General features: G+C 39.0%; 2 protein-coding genes across 8 annotated transcripts; one reads left to right on the forward strand and one right to left on the reverse strand.

Annotated features, from left to right (window-relative positions):
• Nucleotides 1-648: 648 nt before the first annotated feature.
• taf7 (TAF7 RNA polymerase II, TATA box binding protein (TBP)-associated factor) lies at nt 649-8,753 on the reverse strand. 7 transcript variants are annotated; one of them, XM_077609053.1, is made up of 14 exons: nt 8,454-8,753; nt 8,163-8,234; nt 7,470-7,543; nt 6,967-7,040; nt 6,821-6,899; nt 6,602-6,735; nt 5,548-5,668; nt 5,412-5,470; nt 4,975-5,047; nt 4,104-4,217; nt 3,654-3,839; nt 2,682-2,794; nt 1,724-1,783; nt 649-900 (listed from the first exon to the last, which is right to left on the reverse strand). In XM_077609053.1, the coding sequence occupies exons 3-14, from the start codon at nt 7,486-7,488 to the stop codon at nt 856-858; spliced, it is 1,077 nt and encodes a 358-aa protein (XP_077465179.1). In that variant the 5' UTR covers nt 7,489-7,543; nt 8,163-8,234; nt 8,454-8,753; the 3' UTR covers nt 649-855. The 7 variants fall into 7 exon arrangements, with proteins under 7 accessions (XP_077465179.1, XP_077465174.1, XP_077465178.1 ...); XM_077609048.1 differs by having other exon boundaries at nt 6,967-7,043; XM_077609052.1 differs by lacking the exon at nt 8,163-8,234.
• Nucleotides 8,043-19,457, forward strand: slc9a6a (solute carrier family 9 member A6a). The gene is made up of 16 exons (XM_077609044.1): nt 8,043-8,702; nt 9,272-9,471; nt 9,621-9,698; nt 9,785-9,861; nt 9,950-10,062; nt 11,522-11,627; nt 12,069-12,215; nt 13,764-13,864; nt 13,931-14,019; nt 14,107-14,220; nt 14,793-14,904; nt 14,976-15,129; nt 15,206-15,236; nt 16,227-16,312; nt 16,415-16,520; nt 17,834-19,457. The coding sequence occupies exons 1-16, from the start codon at nt 8,390-8,392 to the stop codon at nt 18,053-18,055; spliced, it is 2,049 nt and encodes a 682-aa protein (XP_077465170.1). The 5' UTR covers nt 8,043-8,389; the 3' UTR covers nt 18,056-19,457.
• The last annotated feature ends 260 nt before the right edge of the window (nt 19,458-19,717 follow it).

Below are 19,717 nucleotides of genomic sequence, written 5' to 3' on the forward strand. Positions count from 1 at the left end.
CTAGTTCGCCGTGCCACCTCATCCAGTGTAGAAGCCCATAAAACGTATAATGAAAACCTTACAATTTCTAAATTCAAAAATAGCTTCTTCACAGTAAAAACGAATCTAAAAAAATTCCAGCACAATTGTAATTTTTTTATCGTGACATTATGCAACACCCCCATCTGGTGGTCGATTTATTGCAAGTGTGCAAACTCACCCATGGAACAATCAACTCCGCTCTCCCTTATTAATTTGTGAAAAAAATTCAAAAATAGGTGAGACCTGATTTCAGCTATACAGTAAAATTCTTGAAATAAGCATCCATCACAATCCATAATGATTTAAATACGGTAATATTAAAGCATTTGAAAAACTACCATCTAGAGAAAATTTTTAAGTTTCTCTTTAGGTGTATCATGTCGTGGGTGTATAAAAGGAAACCGCTTAACAACTGCGTATCAAGGGAGCTAATCAGAACTCATTTGATGAATAGAGTTTCAAAGATTCAACTCACCTTGATTAAGGTTAATCAACCTTATGTGGTAAAAACAAGCGTCCACCTGTATTTTTAGACTGCAGAAAAGGCTTAATCAAGATCCTGTCTGTCAGTGTGTATAACCAGAAGCCATCGTTGACAGCTGGCTCCGAAAAACACAACACATCATGTTTCTGTTGAAACAAAACACTTTAATGACAAGGCTACAAACAACCTGATGTGAACCGGAATGCAAATTGGCCTGCTATGAGTAAAAATATCCAACTAAAAAAGGGAATGACACAGCAAGTCTGTGTCAAGGCTCACATCCTGTTCCTCATCTTCCTCCTCCATTTTATATAGGGTGCTGAGGGTGTTATAAGGGTGCCCCCTGGTGCTCATTTTTCGATTAATGAGTCCAGCTGCTCCTGTAGCGAGGCCAGCTGTTGGGAGACGAACAGAGTAGAGCATTAGTGGATTAACATGTTTGAATATGGAGTTTGTAAACTGATTTAATGCCTCAACGGTCTCTGTAGATGTTAGTGCCCATTGTTAGATGTTAGTCCCCCAATGACCCTTGTGAACATAAGTACTTGGGAAAATAAATGAATGAATAACCCAGTTTAAGAACAACTAAAACAAATAAAACTAAACTGAATTTAACAATTACATGAAACCTGAAAATAGCAAATCCACTTAAATCTAATTAATTTAGTGTATTTTTAACTAAATCAAAATTGACTATGATGAAAAATCATAATATACACACGCACGCACACTTACTAACCCTCTTGTGGTGTTCTAAAACCAAAAATATATAATTTTGTTTTGGTTGATCCACTAAAGGCGGCCCGGTGGCACGAGCAGTTAGCACCTTGGCCTCACAGGTCTGGGTCAAATCCAGGTCACGTCCACCTGTGTGGAGTTTGCATGTTCTCCTGTGTGGGTTTTCTCCGGGTACTCCGGTTTCCTCCCACATTCCAAAAACATGTATGGTAGGCTGATTGGACAATCTAAATTGCTCCTAGGTATGGGTGTGAGTGTGCATGGTTGTCCGTCTCCTCATGCCCTGCGATCGGCTGGCCACCGATTCAGGGTGTCCCCCGCCTCTGGCCCGGAGTCAGCTGGGATAGGCTCCAGCACCCCCCGCGACCCTAATGAGGATAGAGCGGTTCAGAAAATGAGATGAGATGATCCACTAAAACAAGTATCTCAAATCACCACACTTCTGCATTTGGTAGTAACCTGGCTGTATGGAAGTCTTACCTGCTCCATCTCACGTTCCTCTTGCTGAATGATCTCATCCAAACACGCTTGGAACCGGTTCTAGGAGAAGAGAGAAGTAGCATTTGTTTGAAATCGACACCTCGCACCTCAGAAAATTGTGAGGGGCAAAAATGTGCATGAGTATGTGTGTGTGTCTCACTATCTCCACTCTGACAGAAAGGCCACCCAGAATTGCCAGTCAGAGATGGCTGACCTTTTGCGCCATGACCGTGATGCTAACGATCACAGACGGCGGCCCCCAAAACGCCAGGCAGAGAGAGCGCTAAATGGCAGCCGTGTCTGCTCGTTGTCCCCCCAGCTCAATGATCCCTGCGTCACACTCTAAGCGCTCTAGCTCTAACACAATCTGTTCACATTTGCGACAGTTCCCTTTGAACCCTGCGACTGGCAAAGCAGTTTATTTGTGATTTTTTTATAGGTTCACTAGCTTCCTTGCTGAGAGGTAAACACTTTCTACATGGAAGCGTCAAGGTAAACTTGCATTACCATACCATAACCACCATTACCATAACCTAACATTTCCACCTAGCTCAATCACTAGAAACTTAGACATTATAATAATCCATCCTGGTTCTGATGTGACAATCAGAATTGTTGAACAGAAAGTGTGTGTTCCCTGACGCATTGATTTAGAAGGAATAACTAAGGAATGGTAAAAACAAAAAAACAACTAGACATATGACGGCCAAATTCTTTTTCTACATGTAAAATTACACAAGTGCAGTCATTTTCCATTCTGTTTACATGCTCAGCATTTCCTAGGACATTTGAATAGAAGTGATTTCTTGTTTTTAGACTGGCTGAGAACACACCATTGATAAACAGATTTTTGATCAAGCCAGGCTTTTTCTTTAACATCTTTCCATGTGAATATAAATTAGCGTCTCTTTGTGTGTACGTGTGAATGTGTGCGTTTGCATGTATGTGTGTTACACACTTTTAATGCCTGGTTTTCCACTTTCATGATGAGCTCTTCCTGTTGTTTTTTCCGGGCTCGCGTTTCCTGAAGTTTGGCCTTGACGCCGTTGATCTGCACCTGGTACTCCATCACTGCGAGGACCAAACAGCAGAAAGATATGCCTTAATCTGATGAAATCGTATCGCATGACAGTCTTTAAGAAGCTAAGATAATTCTATAGTTTGATTAAAATTGTGCAGTCCTCCTTTGTTTAGGAAATACATAATTATAACAAGCAATTATGCTACAGTGATGCTAATGTCCATTCTACCTTTAGTAGTGCCTTCTGGTACTTAGATTTTCACATGGTTTCCAGTTGGGGGACGTCATCGCACAAGCCAGCATGTCACATATTGCAGTAAGTGGCTACAAGACATCCATTTATAAAGGACGAAGGCAGCGAATTAAAGGACAACTATTACAGCCTGCTCGGGGCGGCACACAGAATGGCCGTTAAACGACACCATGGTAAAGGCTCGCTACCCCACTGCAACTATGATTATGGCCTCCTTTGCAGATATTTGAAAGCCTTTTTTTCTCCCAAGACCTTATTATAAAGTGTCAGGACCACAAGGAGAAGGTAAAAATGAGAAGGTAAGAAGAAAAAGTAAATTAAAAGGATTTCCAAAAAGATTTTTTCAGCTGGAATTATTTTGAAATACAATTTACAAATCTTAAAATGAACCTGTTCAGATCATTGTTCATAATTGGACATTTTGATCAAAGATTAAGACAACTCTGATTTCCTTATTCAGAGCCATTGACGGCAGACAATATCGTAGGCATTGTGTTAATTTATTTTAAAAAACTTTAATGGCATGAAAATAGTAGGAAGGGTGGTGGTCTTTTTGCTTAGTTTCACTATTGTAAGTGGTAGTTTAATATAATAATTGCATAAACTGTTCACTTTAAAAGCAACTCTGGTTTGTTTATGCCCAAATCCTCACTCACCTATTTGGTTATTTGTGTCAGCCTCGCGTTGCGCCGGGTCAGATTCGTCCATTTTGTCTTGGCCTAGATCGTCCTCCATGTCCATTATATTCAGGTCTTCATCCTCGTGGCGGTCTACGTCATCCTCCTCATCCTCGCTAGAGCTGCTGATGTCGTTGAACATCTCCCGCAGTTCGTCACGTTGAGCTACCCAAAGTAAAAAGTTATCGGGCGTTAACTGCCATTGGGCTCAGAGAGGTTGCTCAAGTCAGCTGTTGTGAAGGTTAACGTTTATGTCACATTAAAGTGCTTCAGCCAACTGCTCTTTGCCAAAAAGGGTTGTTAGCAAGCAAAAACTGGTCTAAAGTCTACTTGACAAATTATAGTTTGGGAGTGACAGCACAAAACTGCACTCCGGGAGTATAAATCCTACCATTTTAGCTCATTGTTGTTGATGAATGTGTCACTTACTTGAAGACCCGTGACCCAGCTTGTGTCCTGATGTGCCAGGTGATGAGTCCAAGTTGGCCAGAGAGCCATGCTGGTCTCCATCTTTCATATCATCTTCTGCTATGACTTCCCACCCTGAGTTACGAGTCAAGGTCAACACACACCTTTTAACTCATTCACTTCCATCCAAAGTATGTGTGTAACATTCACAGTTTACGTGTTGTGGTACTTTCCAGTGTCAAACTGACGGCACCTACATGAGTTGATGTGGCCAGCAAAAGCAAATCATGTGAATTGACTTCATGTCTCTTGCTAACAGACCCAAAATTCCTCCAGGTGGTTGTCTTTCTAAATGCTGAGATACTATAAGTATGAGTGGATACCAATATAGTACAGTGCATGTCACAGTGAATTTGAATCAAGTTTAAAAAGGAAAAAAAGGTTTTTTTTTATATCCTTTTGGGAGATAGGGTTGGCAATCATAATCACGCTCGAAACCATAACTATGTGACAAAAATGAGTTTGACAATCATGTGATAGTTTGTAAAACAAGAAAAATATATATAATAATCAAAACACCAATTAACAGCAATAAGCATCCAATCCATGTTGACCGGGAAAGCTGTCAGTAATCGCTGCCAATCCTCCCAGTCAACATGGATCAGATGTGTATTGTTGTCAATAGCAGCCAATGAGTGAATATTTCATTCATGCCAAATTGTTTTTTTTTATCTCACTATAAGCTCAAAATCAATGGAGATCAACATTGTCCAATCTGGCAGTTCATGTTTTTCAATCCAGCCATTGAGACAAAATATTTTAGTTTAATTTAACATGTCAGATATTGTCCTTGCCGAATGTCATGACGGATGAGCGTTTTACAAAAGGATACGCACACTGACAGCGTCGGCATCTGTGCTCAGGAGACGCTTCACCTCTTTTTCCACATCAGGAGATTCGATGTACTGTGAAGGAGGGAAAAAGAGATGGAGGGTTACGGCAGTTGGCCCTGTGCCAGCCAGAACATTAGCGATTAGAAAACGCAAGGCGGTCAAATAGATGCGACTCAACTCTGCACATTCAGAAAGATTGAAGTTGAAATGTAGCGCTCCAGTATACGCTCCTTCACTATGAAAAGGAGCGTGTGCAAAATTGTTTTTTTTTTGTTCCTTTGCCTTCGGGACCAACAAAGATGGAGGGACTTTATTTATATGTAAATGTGAAGTTCACTGAAGGTGCTAGGATAAGAAATGTAAATGCTTGCTTGAGTAAAAGCCAAGGAGGGATATGGATGTGAAAAAAGGCTGAGATTTAAAAAAAATTGGAAACCTTCTTTTTTGCGGTCTTGCGAAATCGCCTTTTGCGCGTGTTCTTGAGGGGACAGGTGACTGTGAGAAAAAGCAAAAAATAAAGTCAGTAGATTTTAAGTAAAGAATTCTTAAAAAGTCCACATTTGTCTTCTTACTGCCGTGGTTCCAAATGAACTTCTTGTCCTTGTCTTTGTCCTTCTTCTTGGTCTTAGGATCGGTACCAGTGGGCTCTTCCAAAGGAGGATAAAGGTCTCCATCTAGTGTACATACCAGCATCTAAGCACGAACAGTGAATACATAACATACAGTACTTCAATGAGAAAGCAGGAACATTATATTGCAAAGACGCTCTAAAGCCAAACATTCTGTTGGACAAGTAGCGGATCCAATATAAATAGAAGTTATTACTCTATTATGCTGTTCAATTGCCACGATTAATCGACACCAAATTGCTTATCAAATGAACTAACTACAATTTTGACAGTCAATTCATCATGAGATATTGACCTAATAATCGTCAGAATGCTGTATTTGAGCCTCTAAAGACAAGATTTGTTATTATGTATTTGTACTTTTCTTTTTTAGTTTAAAAAAAAAAAATCAAAAGGAAACCAAATATTTTTATCCATTTATTTTTTTATCTGGGGGACTGTAAATATAATTTTCTTGTTGAATGTTTTGTTTTTTTAAATATTTTTTGCAGGCAGGCTACAGAGCATTTAACATAGACCAAAAAAAGACCAAAACAAAACAAAAAAACCTGTAAATGTATATGTATATGTATATATATATATGTATATGTATATATATATATATATATATATATATATATATATATGTATATATATATACATACATATACATACATACATATACATATATATACATATATATATGTATATATATATATACATACATATACATACATATACATATATATATATATATATATATATATATATATATATATATATATATATATATATATATATATATATATATATTATACATACACAAATATACATGTATATGTATATATAATATATATTATAGATATAGATATACGTATACAGGGTTTTTTGTTTTGTTTTGGTCTTTTTATCCTTCAATGTTCAATCCCAGAACTATATATGAGGCTGACGTGCTATGCTAGCCCCTGTGTTTCTATATTTTACAGTTTGCTTTGATCTATTCTTTGCTTCTCCCTACCTGGCAAACATCAGCGGTCTTATAGAATGTCTTCTTGTCCACCGTTTTAAGGGACTCAATAATGCAGGGCAGATCCACCAGCTTGCAGGCCAGAGGCACCCTGTCTACTCTCACGATGCCATGGCGACCATCAGCTGAGAATTCACAGGAAAAAAAATATTATTACATTTATTTCACTATAAGAAAAGTGTTCCTGAAATATTCAGCCAGATAGCTCACGATGCAATTCAATGGTGAGTCTGTCCTTCATATTCATACTGCTAGACTGGGCAATCCTCCTCACAGTAGATGCATATTCCTACAAAAAATATACATATATATATTTAGAAATTGGTCAGAAAAGAAAAATCCCTGAAGAATCGCACCGTCGGCAGCCGCAGGACGAACTGATTCTCCAACTCATAGGGAGCATCCTCCTTACTCTTTGAGCCAACTTTTCCTGCTTTAAACACACACAAAAAACACGTCATGTTCCCCCCAAAATAACAATTATCCAGTTTCATTTATAGTAGTTCTTGTTGACGGCGTAAGACGTCCAATCCAAAGGAACTGGGTATAGCTGGCAGTAGATAATCACTGCCTGTCCTCAAAGTTTAATTGTATTAGACGTCTGTAGTCGTCAAATAAAGACAGTAAGTTAAATGTATGGTGATAATACAGTATTATTGTCCTATTCAATTGTTGCTACCGGTCCACTGTAATGTAAATATCACAATACCACTAAAAACACGATGCGATATAAAGAACCCTAATACACTATGTCCTTGCTATATGTCTTGGTGTATCATGTTGACAATATATTAGAATGAAAGTAGCTGGCTAGCGTTAGCATAGCAACCTAACCAAAAGGGATGCACAACAGACGTACCTTTCTGTTTCGATGTCATGTTTTTTTGTTCGTTTTTGTAATTTGAAGACAAGGTGGCCAGCCAGACGGCCAAACTATATAAAAAAACAACAAGAGTGTTTTAACATTTATGCAGGTTTAGGAGTGAGACAAAACATGGCTAAACGGTAAACTCATGCTGCATTCAAATGCTGCTCGTAAATTTCCCACTTGGAACGCCAAACCACTTCAATACTAAAAACATTTTTTTCTTTAAAAAAAACCATTTGTTTGTCGTTGTGTTGCATACCATTACAGCATTCTTAATGTGCGTATATTTATAGATAAATATTCTTTTTTTAAATCCAGGAAAGTATTACGTGGAAAAGGTAACGATTCGATATTAGTGCATTCAATAGTATATATTGTACTCAATGAATTATCGCATCGTTTTTCTCTGTAAAGAAATATATAAAATTTTGCCGCAATAAACTATTTCTAATGTGACTAATTTAATCTGAGAACAGTTCAATTAGGGCTGTTAAGTGTTTGGCACGTCAGCCCCACAGTTCTGAGAGCGAAGGTTAAATCCCCGGTGCGACCCCAATGTGGATAAAGCGATTCAGAAAATGAATGAATGTTATGTTATTCATTTCAGTAGGAAATCTAAAATGCATTTTCATGAAAAAAAATATAATGGATAAAGATTAAAATGGGTCAAATGGTTAATCGTACCGATGTCATGCTATTTTAATTTTGCAGCCTTTTCACGTGATGATTTTAAGTTGAAGCCCCCTCCAACACGTTCTAGAAAAAAAAGACTGTTTACTTCCGGGTAAGGATCGACTACTCTGTCGCTGTCTTTTTTCAGCTCCTTTTCCAGGGCGTGTAAGGTATCAATTGGATAAGTTTGTGGCTCAGTAACGTCGACCCCGCAGCGTTTAGCTGCCGAACATCGGGCCATGGTGTTTAAATGGACTGCCAGTCGAGGCCGCGGGGCGAGCAGGACGCGGTGGCGGCGCTTACTGCCGCTGCTGGTGTTGAGCTTGTCGGTCAGTGGCTACGTGTGCCGAGCATCTTCGGAACTGGAGGAAGAGGAGGAAAGTGCCATGGAGAACATTGTCACGGAGAAGAAGGCTGAGGAGAGCCACCGGCAGGACAGCGCCGACTTGCTGATTTTCATCCTGCTCCTCACCCTCACTATTTTGACCATTTGGCTCTTCAAGCACCGCCGGTTCCGCTTCCTGCACGAAACTGGACTGGCGATGATCTATGGTGAGTTGACATGATTTTATGGAGAATTGTGTGAATTCACTTCCTAGCCGCTAAACGGGTCCCATGACGTTTTCCTAGTTGGCGTCGTTTGCTTCCGGTTAGCCTAAGTCATTTGGCTAATGTTCAGTTTTAGGATACAGTCATACTAATGAATGCCTCTAGGTTTGAAATTTTCAGGTTACGATTTTTATATGCAAATGAGTGACTTGAGATACGAAAAAGATCCAGGTTACGAAATCCCCCCAACATAAATGCATTGCCTTATCCGTTATTTTATTTTGAAAATATTGTCGCGGATGCATTGATTCTCAATTTAGAACATAGCTACTGGGGTCTCATTTCTTCACTCTCATTCTGTCTCTTAATAATGACAATAAAAGCATTCAATTCAATTATTCACCTTTTCTTTTTCAAATAGCAAAGCTATCCAGGTTAGATAATAATCCCTTTATCCGTTCTTGAGTTATCTTAAAAATAAACATACAAACAGGCATACGGCACCGGGCTACTTGACTGTCATCATAATCATTTCCAGCCCTCATCAATACACATTCATTTCTCCTTGGCAGGTTTACTTGTGGGTGTAGTGCTGCGCTACGGCATCCACGTCCCACGGGACGTCAGCAACGTCACTTTGAGCTGTCCCGTCAACGCCAGCCCTGCCACGTTGCTGGTCCAATCTCGGGGCAAGTTCTACGAATACACACTGAAAGGCGAGATAAGCACCAGCGAAGTGGGCGATGTACAGGACAATGAGATGCTGAGGAAGGTGTGCGAAAAAGTTTTAAGATATATTCCCAAGGCTGCCATTGAGTACGATAGACGTCCAATCCATTTTAATTACAAGAGTCCCAGTCCCAATGGATTGGACGTATTTCGCCGTCAATGGCACTGACACCTGAACATTGTGTAACTCAGGTGACATTCGACCCTGAAGTCTTCTTTAACATTCTCCTGCCACCCATCATCTTCCACGCCGGATACAGCCTAAAGCGGGTATGCCCATCTTTTATCGTGTCTTGTTTTGATGACATCATATGTATGAAGCAGAGTGGGGTTAATGTTGATTGTTTTGTTCATAGAGACACTTTTTCCGGAATATGGGTTCCATACTGGCCTACGCATTTTTGGGGACGGTGGTTTCTTGTTTTGTCATTGGGTAAGATCATTATATGTGTATGTATGAGATGATTGGTTATGTTCATCTCTGGTGGGTTGTTTTTGTTTTGTTTTTGTGGTTTTACTAGGTTGTTGATGTACGGCTGCGTACTGCTGATGATGCAGATGGGACAACTGGGTGGAGACTTCTTCTTCACCGACTGTTTGTTCTTTGGTGCAATTGTTTCCGCAACTGACCCTGGTGAGAATATAATGAAACCATACCTGTCAGCCTCTGCCGATAACTGCCCTTATAAATGATTATGATTCCCCTTACAACCCCCCAAAAAACCTTACAAACACCGTACGAGTTATACAGTGTTTGTAAGGTTTTTTGGGGGTTTGCAAGGGGAATCATAATCATTTATAAGGGCAGTTATCGGCAGAGGTTGACAGGTATGTGAAACACAGGAGGATTTCAGGAGTTGTGACCGAGTTATGTTCCCACGCCGGTGATGTAATCCGAATTTTCCGGGTAATTTGTATTTCATTATTTAAGTCAAAATTTACCTCAATATTGTTATTTAAAAAAACTTAAAATAAGATAAGATGCTGTACTTAGCATTATTGCTGAGAGTTGGATGGAGAGTAGGTCTTTTTAAAGGTTATTTGGAACCAAAAGCACAGAACACCAGTATTGAAAATGAAGCCAAAACGCCCAACTGACCGCTCCCTCCCAATAGACATTCGGAGAGTTTAGGGGAAGGGTGTCAAACTCGGGTTGATTTCATGCAGGCCGGACCATTTTAGATATAATAATAAGATTTTTTTTTATTAATGAATTAAAAGAACTGGATTAAAAGCCCTGAATATTCAGTTTTTTATAGATCTAAAACAATGTTTATTTTAGCTTTTTTAAATATTTTTTTTTGATTTTACAAAATGATTTTTGAACTAAAAACACCGAAAAAATTAATTAAAAAAATACAATTATAGATTTAAAAGGGGGAAAATTAGGAAATTTAATATACATCTATACTCTTCATTTTAATTTGATCCTAAAACAGAAAGTTGGCACTCATGATTTACTTTCCCGGGCCACACAAAATGATGTGGCGGGCCAGATTTGGCCCCCGGGCCGCCACTTTGACACATGGTTTAGGGGAAAGCCCAGAAAACACAGCACTCAACACATAAACATGAAGTATAAACGAAACCCAATTTGTTACATTGTTGTCCTTATTTTTTGGTTATGTGAAGTTGTTTGACTTTGACCGTCAAAAACGTAAGGTCTGTGTGGTCACAGACACAAAAAGAACTGCATTTAACTAGGGTCCCAACCGATTAACGTCAATAGCTCTGTATTTTCTCTGTTCTTTTCATGATGTTAAGCTTTGTTTCCATTAGTAATTGCTCATTATTTTACCTGCACCTAGAGGACACTACTTTCTTTTTTAGGACCATCATCTGAACAAAAGGAGGGCGAAAAAGGCAAAGATACTCAAACAAAGACAAGCACTATGCACTAGCTAAGCAGAAACTATCGTGGAGGGGACTTAATGGCGGACTAGGAACGGGGGTCTTAAAAGTTCAAATGTCTTAGGTCGACGGCATTTAAACCTGTGGACTCCCTGTATTACCAAAACAACAGAACTAAATAGTGAAAAGTGTAAGAATATTTTAGGGTAACATTTTGAAATTTGGATTTTCTGTTGCCATAGTGACAGTGCTGGCCATCTTCAATGAGCTACAAGTAGACGTGGACTTGTATGCGTTGCTGTTTGGCGAGAGCGTGCTGAATGATGCCGTGGCCGTCATTCTCTCCTCGTAAGTGTGAACAACTGAGAATTTGTTTTGTGCGCGTAGCGAGGAGGAAGGAATAAATCAGACTCCCAAGACCCACTTTTGCATGCTCAACCAAAGAATACCTGGAAAGTTCATCACGTTAAGAGCAAAATACATTAGTGTAGAAAGTTATGGTGGATCCGAAAAGATCAAACGTCAAAGTCAAATGCGGTTCTGATTTGTAGTAGTGGTGGGCGATACGACGATGTAAGATCCTTAAGGACTTTAACGCATTGACAATCTCATAAGGTTGAAAAATCATTTTATGAGATTGGTCGGTAATGTGCAAATTAGTCTAAATTTATTTTTTTAAAGAATCACTATAGAATCGCAATTTTATTATTTTAAATCGGGATATGCTAATAATGCTATCTAATATGTAGCTGCAGCTACAAACTGGATCTTTTTGGATGTTGTCTGCAGGGCCATTGTGGCATACCAGCCAGAGGGCGACAACAGCCACACCTTCGAGGTGGTGGCCATGTTCAAGTCCTTCGGCATGTTCCTCGGCGTCTTCAGCGGCTCCTTCGCACTCGGCGTCGCCACCGGCGTTGTCACAGCGCTCATATCCTTTGTCAAAAAAAGTTTTTCTGAGCATTTCTTTCCATAGCACCAGCACTGGTATCAAACTTCAGGCCCGGGGACCAAATCTGGCCCACAACATCATTTAGTGTAGCAAGAAAAAGGAAATTATGTGCATCAACATTGTGTTTTCTGCTAAAATACTATTTAATTAAGCATATCTGTTGAGTATGAAGGGTATGAGAATATTTCCCAAATTAGTATTTACTATTAACATAAAATATTTGTTTTTTGGAAACCCTTTTTTCTTCATCAATAAATTTAAATAGATTTTTAAAAATTTAATTAATAGATTAGGGTTAGGGGGTTACAGTTTTTACCTAATTGGCTATTTTATAATGTAAAAAATAAAGACCGATAGATCAATAGTAGGTAAATACTCTTTTTTTAACTTTTATAAATTAAAACTAAAACAATTAAAAATTAATACAAAAAAAATAAAAATATATTATTTTTTATTAATAACATAAAAATGTTTTTAAAAAAGAGCAAATATTTACTGTTCCCCCTTCACTTTATTTCATTAAACAATTAAATCAAGCGGCTCGACAGTTTTTACCTAATTGACTATTTTATAATGTAAACAATAAAGACTGATAGATCAATAGTCGGAAAATACTGTTTTTAACTTTTTTAAATAAAAAATAAAACATTTAAAAATTAATACAAAAAATAAAAATAAAATATTAATTTTTATTAATAACATAAAAATGCTTTTAAAAAAGAGCAAATAGTTACTGTTCCCCCTTCATTTTATTTCATTAAACAATTAAATCAAGCGGCCCGACAGTTTTTACCTAATTGGCTATTTTATAATGTAAAAAATAAAGACTGATAGATCAATAGTAGGAAAATACTGTTTTTTAACTTTTTTAAATTAAAAATAAAACATTTAAAAATTAATACAAAAAAATAAAAATAAATATTAATTTTTATTAATAACAAAGATGTTTTTAAAAAAGAGCTAATATTTACTGTTCCCCCTTCATTTTATTTCATTAAACAATTAAATCAAGCGGCCCGGCGCCGAGTTGTTAGCGTGTTGGCCTCACAGTTCTGGGGTTGAGGGTTCAATCCCAGGTCAGTCCTCACTGTGTGGAGTTAGCATGTTCTTCCCTGGCTTGTGTGGGTTTTCTGTAGGTACTCCAGTTTCCTCACACTACTCAAAAACATGGAGGGTAGGCCAATTGAGCACTCTAAATTGCCCCTAGGTATGAGTCAGGGCATGAATGGTTGTCCTTTGTCTCCTTGTGCCCTGCGATTGGCTGGCCACCAATTCAGGTTGTCCACCGTTAGCTGAGATAGTCTCCAGCACCCCACTGTGAGGAAATGGTTCAGAAAATGAATAAACATGTAAATAAATAAGCAAGAGAACACTTGCTAAGAAATTTACTATTTGTCGGTCCACAACAAGTCACTGATTATCACAATAGTCCTAATTGATTTGTTTTCTATTAGTTGATTGTAGGATGCAAAGATGAGTTTGACTCCCTCTTTTACCCACTTGACCTCCTTGACTACTTTCCCGCACGTAACTAAGTTCACCAAACTGCGAGATTTCCAGTTGCTCGAAACGGCCCTGTTCTTCCTCATGTCGTGGAGCACCTTTCTGTTAGCTGAGGCCTGCGGTTTCACCGGTAAGACGTGTGCACATTCTAACGGTATTTGCATAAAGCACAAATTCCACCATCTCTATGCTGCAGGTGTGGTGGCGGTGCTGTTTTGTGGAATCACTCAAGCACATTACACATTCAACAACCTGTCTCCAGAGTCACAGGACCGCACCAAACAGGTCGTTCTACAATGACAATACACCGCTAATCAGAAGAAGGATACAGGTTTCAGGGGCAGGTAGTAAACGGAGACTTTTTTGTTTCAGCTCTTTGAGTTGTTGAACTTCCTGGCGGAAAACTTCATCTTCTCCTACATGGGTTTGACCCTGTTCACCTTCCAGAATCACGTATTTAACCCCATGTTCATCGTTGGGGCTTTTGTATCCTTTTGGGAAGAAAGTTGCTGTGGTGCATTCATAAGCAATATTGCTTGAGACTGGAAAATCTAAGCAATTTTGGAGGCATTTCATTGTTTTACATGAAACAAGAAATGCCAAAAGGTCGCGCTTCTGGCTGATTTTGTTTTTGTTTGAATATTGATTTACAAGTTATATACATATTTGATTTCCTTGTGACCTTGGGATCTGTCAATGCAGATTTTCTTTTTACTTTGCTCCGATTTTTTTTTAAAGAATTCTTATAGTTATATGAAAGAATAACATAACTGGTAAATGACAAACCATATTGTTTGTGTTTAAGTGAGCCTTGCTAGTACCTACGATACTTCTTAAATGTGGCAAGTTTTTCTTCCTTTTGTCCGTAAACATGTTTTAGGGTTTTCTGCAGTGCTTTATAAGCCTGGTGGGCTGCTGGACTTTTCATACCACCCCATCCTAAAACAGTGCAATAATGAAAGACAAAAAAATTCAATTGCATATGTTTATAACAGCTGATGGCGCAATGGGTTCCCTCTATTCAGTTCACTGACCTCCTTTACAAACATACCACCTAGCTGGCAGTGTTCCTTGGTCGAGCCGCCAACATCTACCCGCTTTCTTTTCTCCTCAATTTGGGCCGACACAACAAGATTCGATCCAACTTCCAGCACATGATGATGTTTGCGGGTTAGTCACGCATGTGGTGCCTTAAGCCGATTCGGACTCTAGTCCCCATACTCACTTTTTTTCTCCATCAGGACTTCGGGGCGCCATGACGTTTGCGCTGTCCATTCGAGACACAGCCACCTATGCCAGGCAGATGATGTTCTCCACCACACTGTTTGTGGTCTTCTTCACAGTGTGGTTCTGCGGTGGTGGCACAACACAGATGTTGTCGTGCCAGCAAATACGGTACCGATTTGGCAAATCTTTTGATTTACAACAAAAAGTTATTTACTATTTTCTTTCTGTTGTTTCTCATAAACAGAGTGGGAGTGGATTCAGACCAAGACAACTCTGTGAGTGTTTCCCTGTTGTTATGAATCATTCGGAAAGGTTAATATGTGTGTATGCATGTATATATGTATGTATATATACATACATACATACCAGGATGATTGAAAAGTAACTCCAAGTTTTAAAATATCTGACATGTATTCATGTTTTAATATTTTCCTCATTTTCTGAGTGTATGTATGTTCGATAGTGTATGGTAAGGGTGTCCGAATCGGGTTGGTTCGCGGGCCACTTTAACGTCAACTCGATTTCATGGGGCCGGACCATTTTATATATAATATTTAGATTTTTTTTAAATAAATTGATTAAAAGAACTGGATTAAAAGCCCTGAATATAGATTTTTTATAGATCTAAAACAATGTTTATTTTAGCTTTTTTATTATATATTTTTAGATTTTACAAAATGATTTTTGAACTAAAAACACAGAAAAAATTGATTAAAAAATTACAATTATTGATTTAAAAGGGGGAAAAAACAGGACATTTAATATACATCTATACTCTTCATTTTAATTTGATCCTAAAACAGAAAGTCGGCACTCATGATTTACTTTCCCGGGCCAAACAAAATGATGCGGCGGGCCAGATTTGGCCCCCGGGCCGCCACTTTGACACATATGGGAATTACATTTATGTTCCTTTTCTTTTCTGATTGGGCATGTTGTTTAAAATTTGAAAGCCCTACAACCATGGCTGGGCATCCTACCCTATGAAAACGTGCCCAGCCCAGCCGTTTTTTGCAGGGCTTTGAAATTTTCAACAAAATAATCTGAAAATAAACATAAAATAAAGCATGATGGAACAGGTAGACAAAAAAATGGAAAAATATTAGAACAAAAGAATAAATTACACGTTTTTAAAAATACAGAGTTACTAATAAATCACCCTGTGTATGTGTACATAGATGCTGCACGTATACACATACAGTATATATGAAGATATACATGTAATTCAATTAAGTAACTAACATACATTAGCTGCATTTTTACAGATAAGCGTCAGCGAAGGTTCTGAGCGACGAAGCACCAAACAGGAAAGTGCCTGGCTTTTCCGGATCTGGTACAATTTTGACCACAAGTATCCTTGAAGCAGGGTTTGTTTAGGGTTATTTGGCCAGCAGGGGGCGTGTCACGTCACATTTTTTGACAGTCGGGTCTTTTCTTTGACCGACATGCCCAGCTACCTGAAGCCCATCCTGACCCACAGTGGCCCCCCGCTCACGGCCACCCTACCGCCCTGCTGCGGTCCCCTGGCCCGCTTCCTCACCAGCCCGCAGGCCTTCGAGGTAAGAGCAATAGCTGCCACAATTATTATTTTGCTAGTCAATCATCCAAAAAATTGCGACTGGGGAACTCATCAGCTCGTATTTAAATACCAATAATTTTTTCGTGTGTGTAATGTTATTCTGAGCTTTAGATTTTAGCTGGAAATGTGCATTGGAACCAAAAATTATACACTGAAAAAAGCTGGACTGTTACAGGAAATTACACAAGCCTGTAGGTAAGCAAAAGCAGATGTTGGCAATTGTATAATTTTGATTGGATATAAAGATAATCATCTGCTTTCATTGCTCCTTATAAATCAGAAAATATGTCAAATTTCTACCCTCTTTTTGTACTTTAAAACATTGATAAAATTAGGCGCGCTGCCAGAAATTCCCTTTAAATCTCATTACACCAAAATGTTATCACATCCTCCGTTTCCCATTACAAACAACTCCTGCTAATTTGATGATTATCCCTTTATCTTCTTGAATCATCTAGAACAGAAAGAGACAAATAGAAACACCAAATATTTAACCACTGTTTTTCTGTAGGTTTCACCAGCTACATAGAGAAGGTATAAAACGAGAATGTGAAATTTAGTGTTCAACCAGCCTACCCTGGATGTTTTTGGGATGTGGGAGGAAACCGCAGTACCCGGAAAAATACCCACGCAGGGCTGGGAAGAACATGCAAGCTCCACACAGGAAGGTCGCATGTGCGGTCGATTGGTCGCCGGTCTTTTGGTCGCCCCGACCGCGACAACGGGCGACCAAAAGACCAGCGACAAAACAAGGTAAAACAACACGGTCTACGCATCAATAAAAGCCAACAATGGCCCTGAGCAGTTTCACTGAGCCGACGTGTGAGTGTATAAGAGTTTGTATGTACATGAGTTGTCCCCTTAGGAAGGGACGTCAGTCAGGGTCTTAACAAGTTCTCCAACAAAAAACTATAGAAATCCGGGAAATTTGGAGCTTTTCTTTAGCCTAATAATTAATAGAGCATTAAGTATGACTAAATAGTAATTCGCAGTTTTTATTTAGGGAATTTGAGCAACGATTTAAATGGTAATTATCAATAACCTTGCGCGCGACCAAAAGATCGGCGACCAAAAGACCGGTGACCAATCGACCGTGAACCGGAAGGTCGGTACGCACAGGGGATTGAACCCTCGACCACTCATGCACCAGGGTGCCTAGCTAATAATAATATTTTGTTTTTTCATTTGATCAATGATTAGTAAATGTTTTGTCATGCATGATAAAACCGCAAAACCATGACAGTTTAAAAATCGTTTGTTCAGTGCCGATGATGAAATTCTCATCCTCTCCAGAACGAGTGTGAGATCAAGGACGATGACTCGGACCTGATCTTGACTGACGGCGACGTCAACCTCAACTATGGCGACGTCACCGTCAGCACGGACGGCACGCACGACGACCCCGACTGCGAGTTGGCGTACGGCGAACACGAACTGGTGATGCGGGGAACGCGCCTAGTGCTACCCATGGACGACTCAGAGCCACCCTTCACGGACCCCCGCCGTGACTTCTGAAGGCACCGTGGTCCCCCCGCTTTCTTCCCGCTACCTCATGGCGCCGCCCCTCTTGTCCTATTTATTTTTCACTTCCAGTTTTGCCAGCTTTCGACATTGGCTGTCGCTGACAGACATCCAAGCCGGTTTTGACCTGGAGGGGCTTGCAGCGAGCTTGCACAGGCCATCATCTGTGCCAGCTCCTCTTAGTCAAAATGGATTGCACGTCTATCCTCATCAATAGCAGCCAAATACAAAATGTAGCATTGAACAGCATGCTTTCTGTACAGCAAATTTATTTTGATCCCTAGTGTGCCCATAATGTCAATTCATTCTTTTTCAGCATTATAGCAACGATCGACTGTGTGTAGCGAACTCATTACTTTTTATTTGAAGCCAAATGGCATTTGGTTCAAAATAACCGTTCAAAGTAATCCTTTTCAATCCTTTTAGAAACCTAATCTATTTGAACCTGGAGATAAATCGCTGCTAACCCTTCTAGTCCAAATCGATCCAACGTCTATCGCCGTCAATGGCACTCAAATGTGATTATTCACAAGCCGCTCCCTCTCTTTAGCCTTGTGAGAAGCAGCTGTCTAGTGTGGATTGTTTTAACAGGAAGTGTTGATAGGACGTCGCCTTAGCGACCGCCATGATGTCGTAGACTGCAGCCAGAAAAACACTCGTTAACAGTGTGTGTGTGTGTGTCTGTTGAGAATAAATGAGCTCATTATGTGTGTGTGTTTGGGGGGGTTGTTTGAGTGTGTAGTGGCTGCAATGTAGATGGAAGGAAGAGGGTAGCCTTCCAAGTGTTATCTTCTGCTGTGCAGGAACTTGAACCTGATAGAAAGTTTTTTTTGTTTATATTCATGTTTATGGCCAAAAAAGCTTAAAGTAAAAAAAAATAAAAAAACATCCAGAGAGTTTGCTTCCCTCATGCCCCAGTTAATGCTGTTTCCTTCAATTTTATTTCATATATTAAAAAAAAAAACTTTTGCACTCCATAAGTCACTTTCACTGAGTACAAAATGAAATGCAATCAAAATGACCTGAATGAAAATTTATGCTTGTCAAATTGATATCAGGTGAATGAATTGTATGTTGCTTGCTGTATTCCATCCGTCTGTAGCATTCGGGTACTTTTTGGTGTTTGTATGGTGTCGCTATGGATGTGGTGAAGCAAGCATGAATCACTGGGAGAAGGAAAACATATGTATGATATATGGAATAAAGATGCTGAGTGTTTTTTTAATCGATGGCGCACGCTAGATGCGGCATTTTCGTTTCTGCTTTTGTGCATTTTTGCGTGCAGATGAGCCATACACGTTTACATCCGTGTAAATATACTTTTTCCTGTTTACATGTAAAAAAAAAAGATGAGAAACAACAGAAGCCTGTGCTTTGGATTAAAACATCAACTCTGTTTGGTTTATGGTGTTATTGTTATGAATGGTTGTTATACAATGAGAAATATAATATAAATTCACCACAGCAATTTAGTTTAATGTGACATATTGCAGATTTTTCAAGGCCAACTCAAATTGAATCCTTGTTTATATATTTTTAAACTACTACTCACATGACATGGATGGAGAACCATGGCTAATCACTGTTTTTAATATCTTAACAGTAAAGGACTACCAATGAAATGTGCAATATTTGTAAATAATTTTTAATAGTGAT

The sequence above is a fragment of the Stigmatopora argus genome, chromosome 9 (assembly GCF_051989625.1).
Source record: "Stigmatopora argus isolate UIUO_Sarg chromosome 9, RoL_Sarg_1.0, whole genome shotgun sequence".
NCBI lineage: Eukaryota > Metazoa > Chordata > Actinopteri > Syngnathiformes > Syngnathidae > Stigmatopora > Stigmatopora argus.

What these genes read in the sequence shown, in the direction of transcription:
- taf7 (XM_077609047.1), bottom strand. An exon ending in GTTCATTTGGAACCACGGCA is followed by an intron (nt 5,471 to 5,547) that starts GTAAGAAGACAA and finishes TTTTTCTCACAG; the next exon opens with TCACCTGTCCCCTCAAGAAC. An exon ending in GCAAGACCGCAAAAAAGAAG is followed by an intron (nt 5,048 to 5,411) that starts GTTTCCAATTTT and finishes CCTCCTTCACAG; the next exon opens with TACATCGAATCTCCTGATGT.
- slc9a6a (XM_077609044.1), top strand. Translation starts at nt 8,390, where the DNA reads ATGGTGTTTAAATGGACTGCCAGTCGAGGCCGCGGGGCGAGCAGGACG. An exon ending in ACAATGAGATGCTGAGGAAG is followed by an intron (nt 9,472 to 9,620) that starts GTGTGCGAAAAA and finishes TGTGTAACTCAG; the next exon opens with GTGACATTCGACCCTGAAGT. An exon ending in TGAGGCCTGCGGTTTCACCG is followed by an intron (nt 13,865 to 13,930) that starts GTAAGACGTGTG and finishes TCTATGCTGCAG; the next exon opens with GTGTGGTGGCGGTGCTGTTT.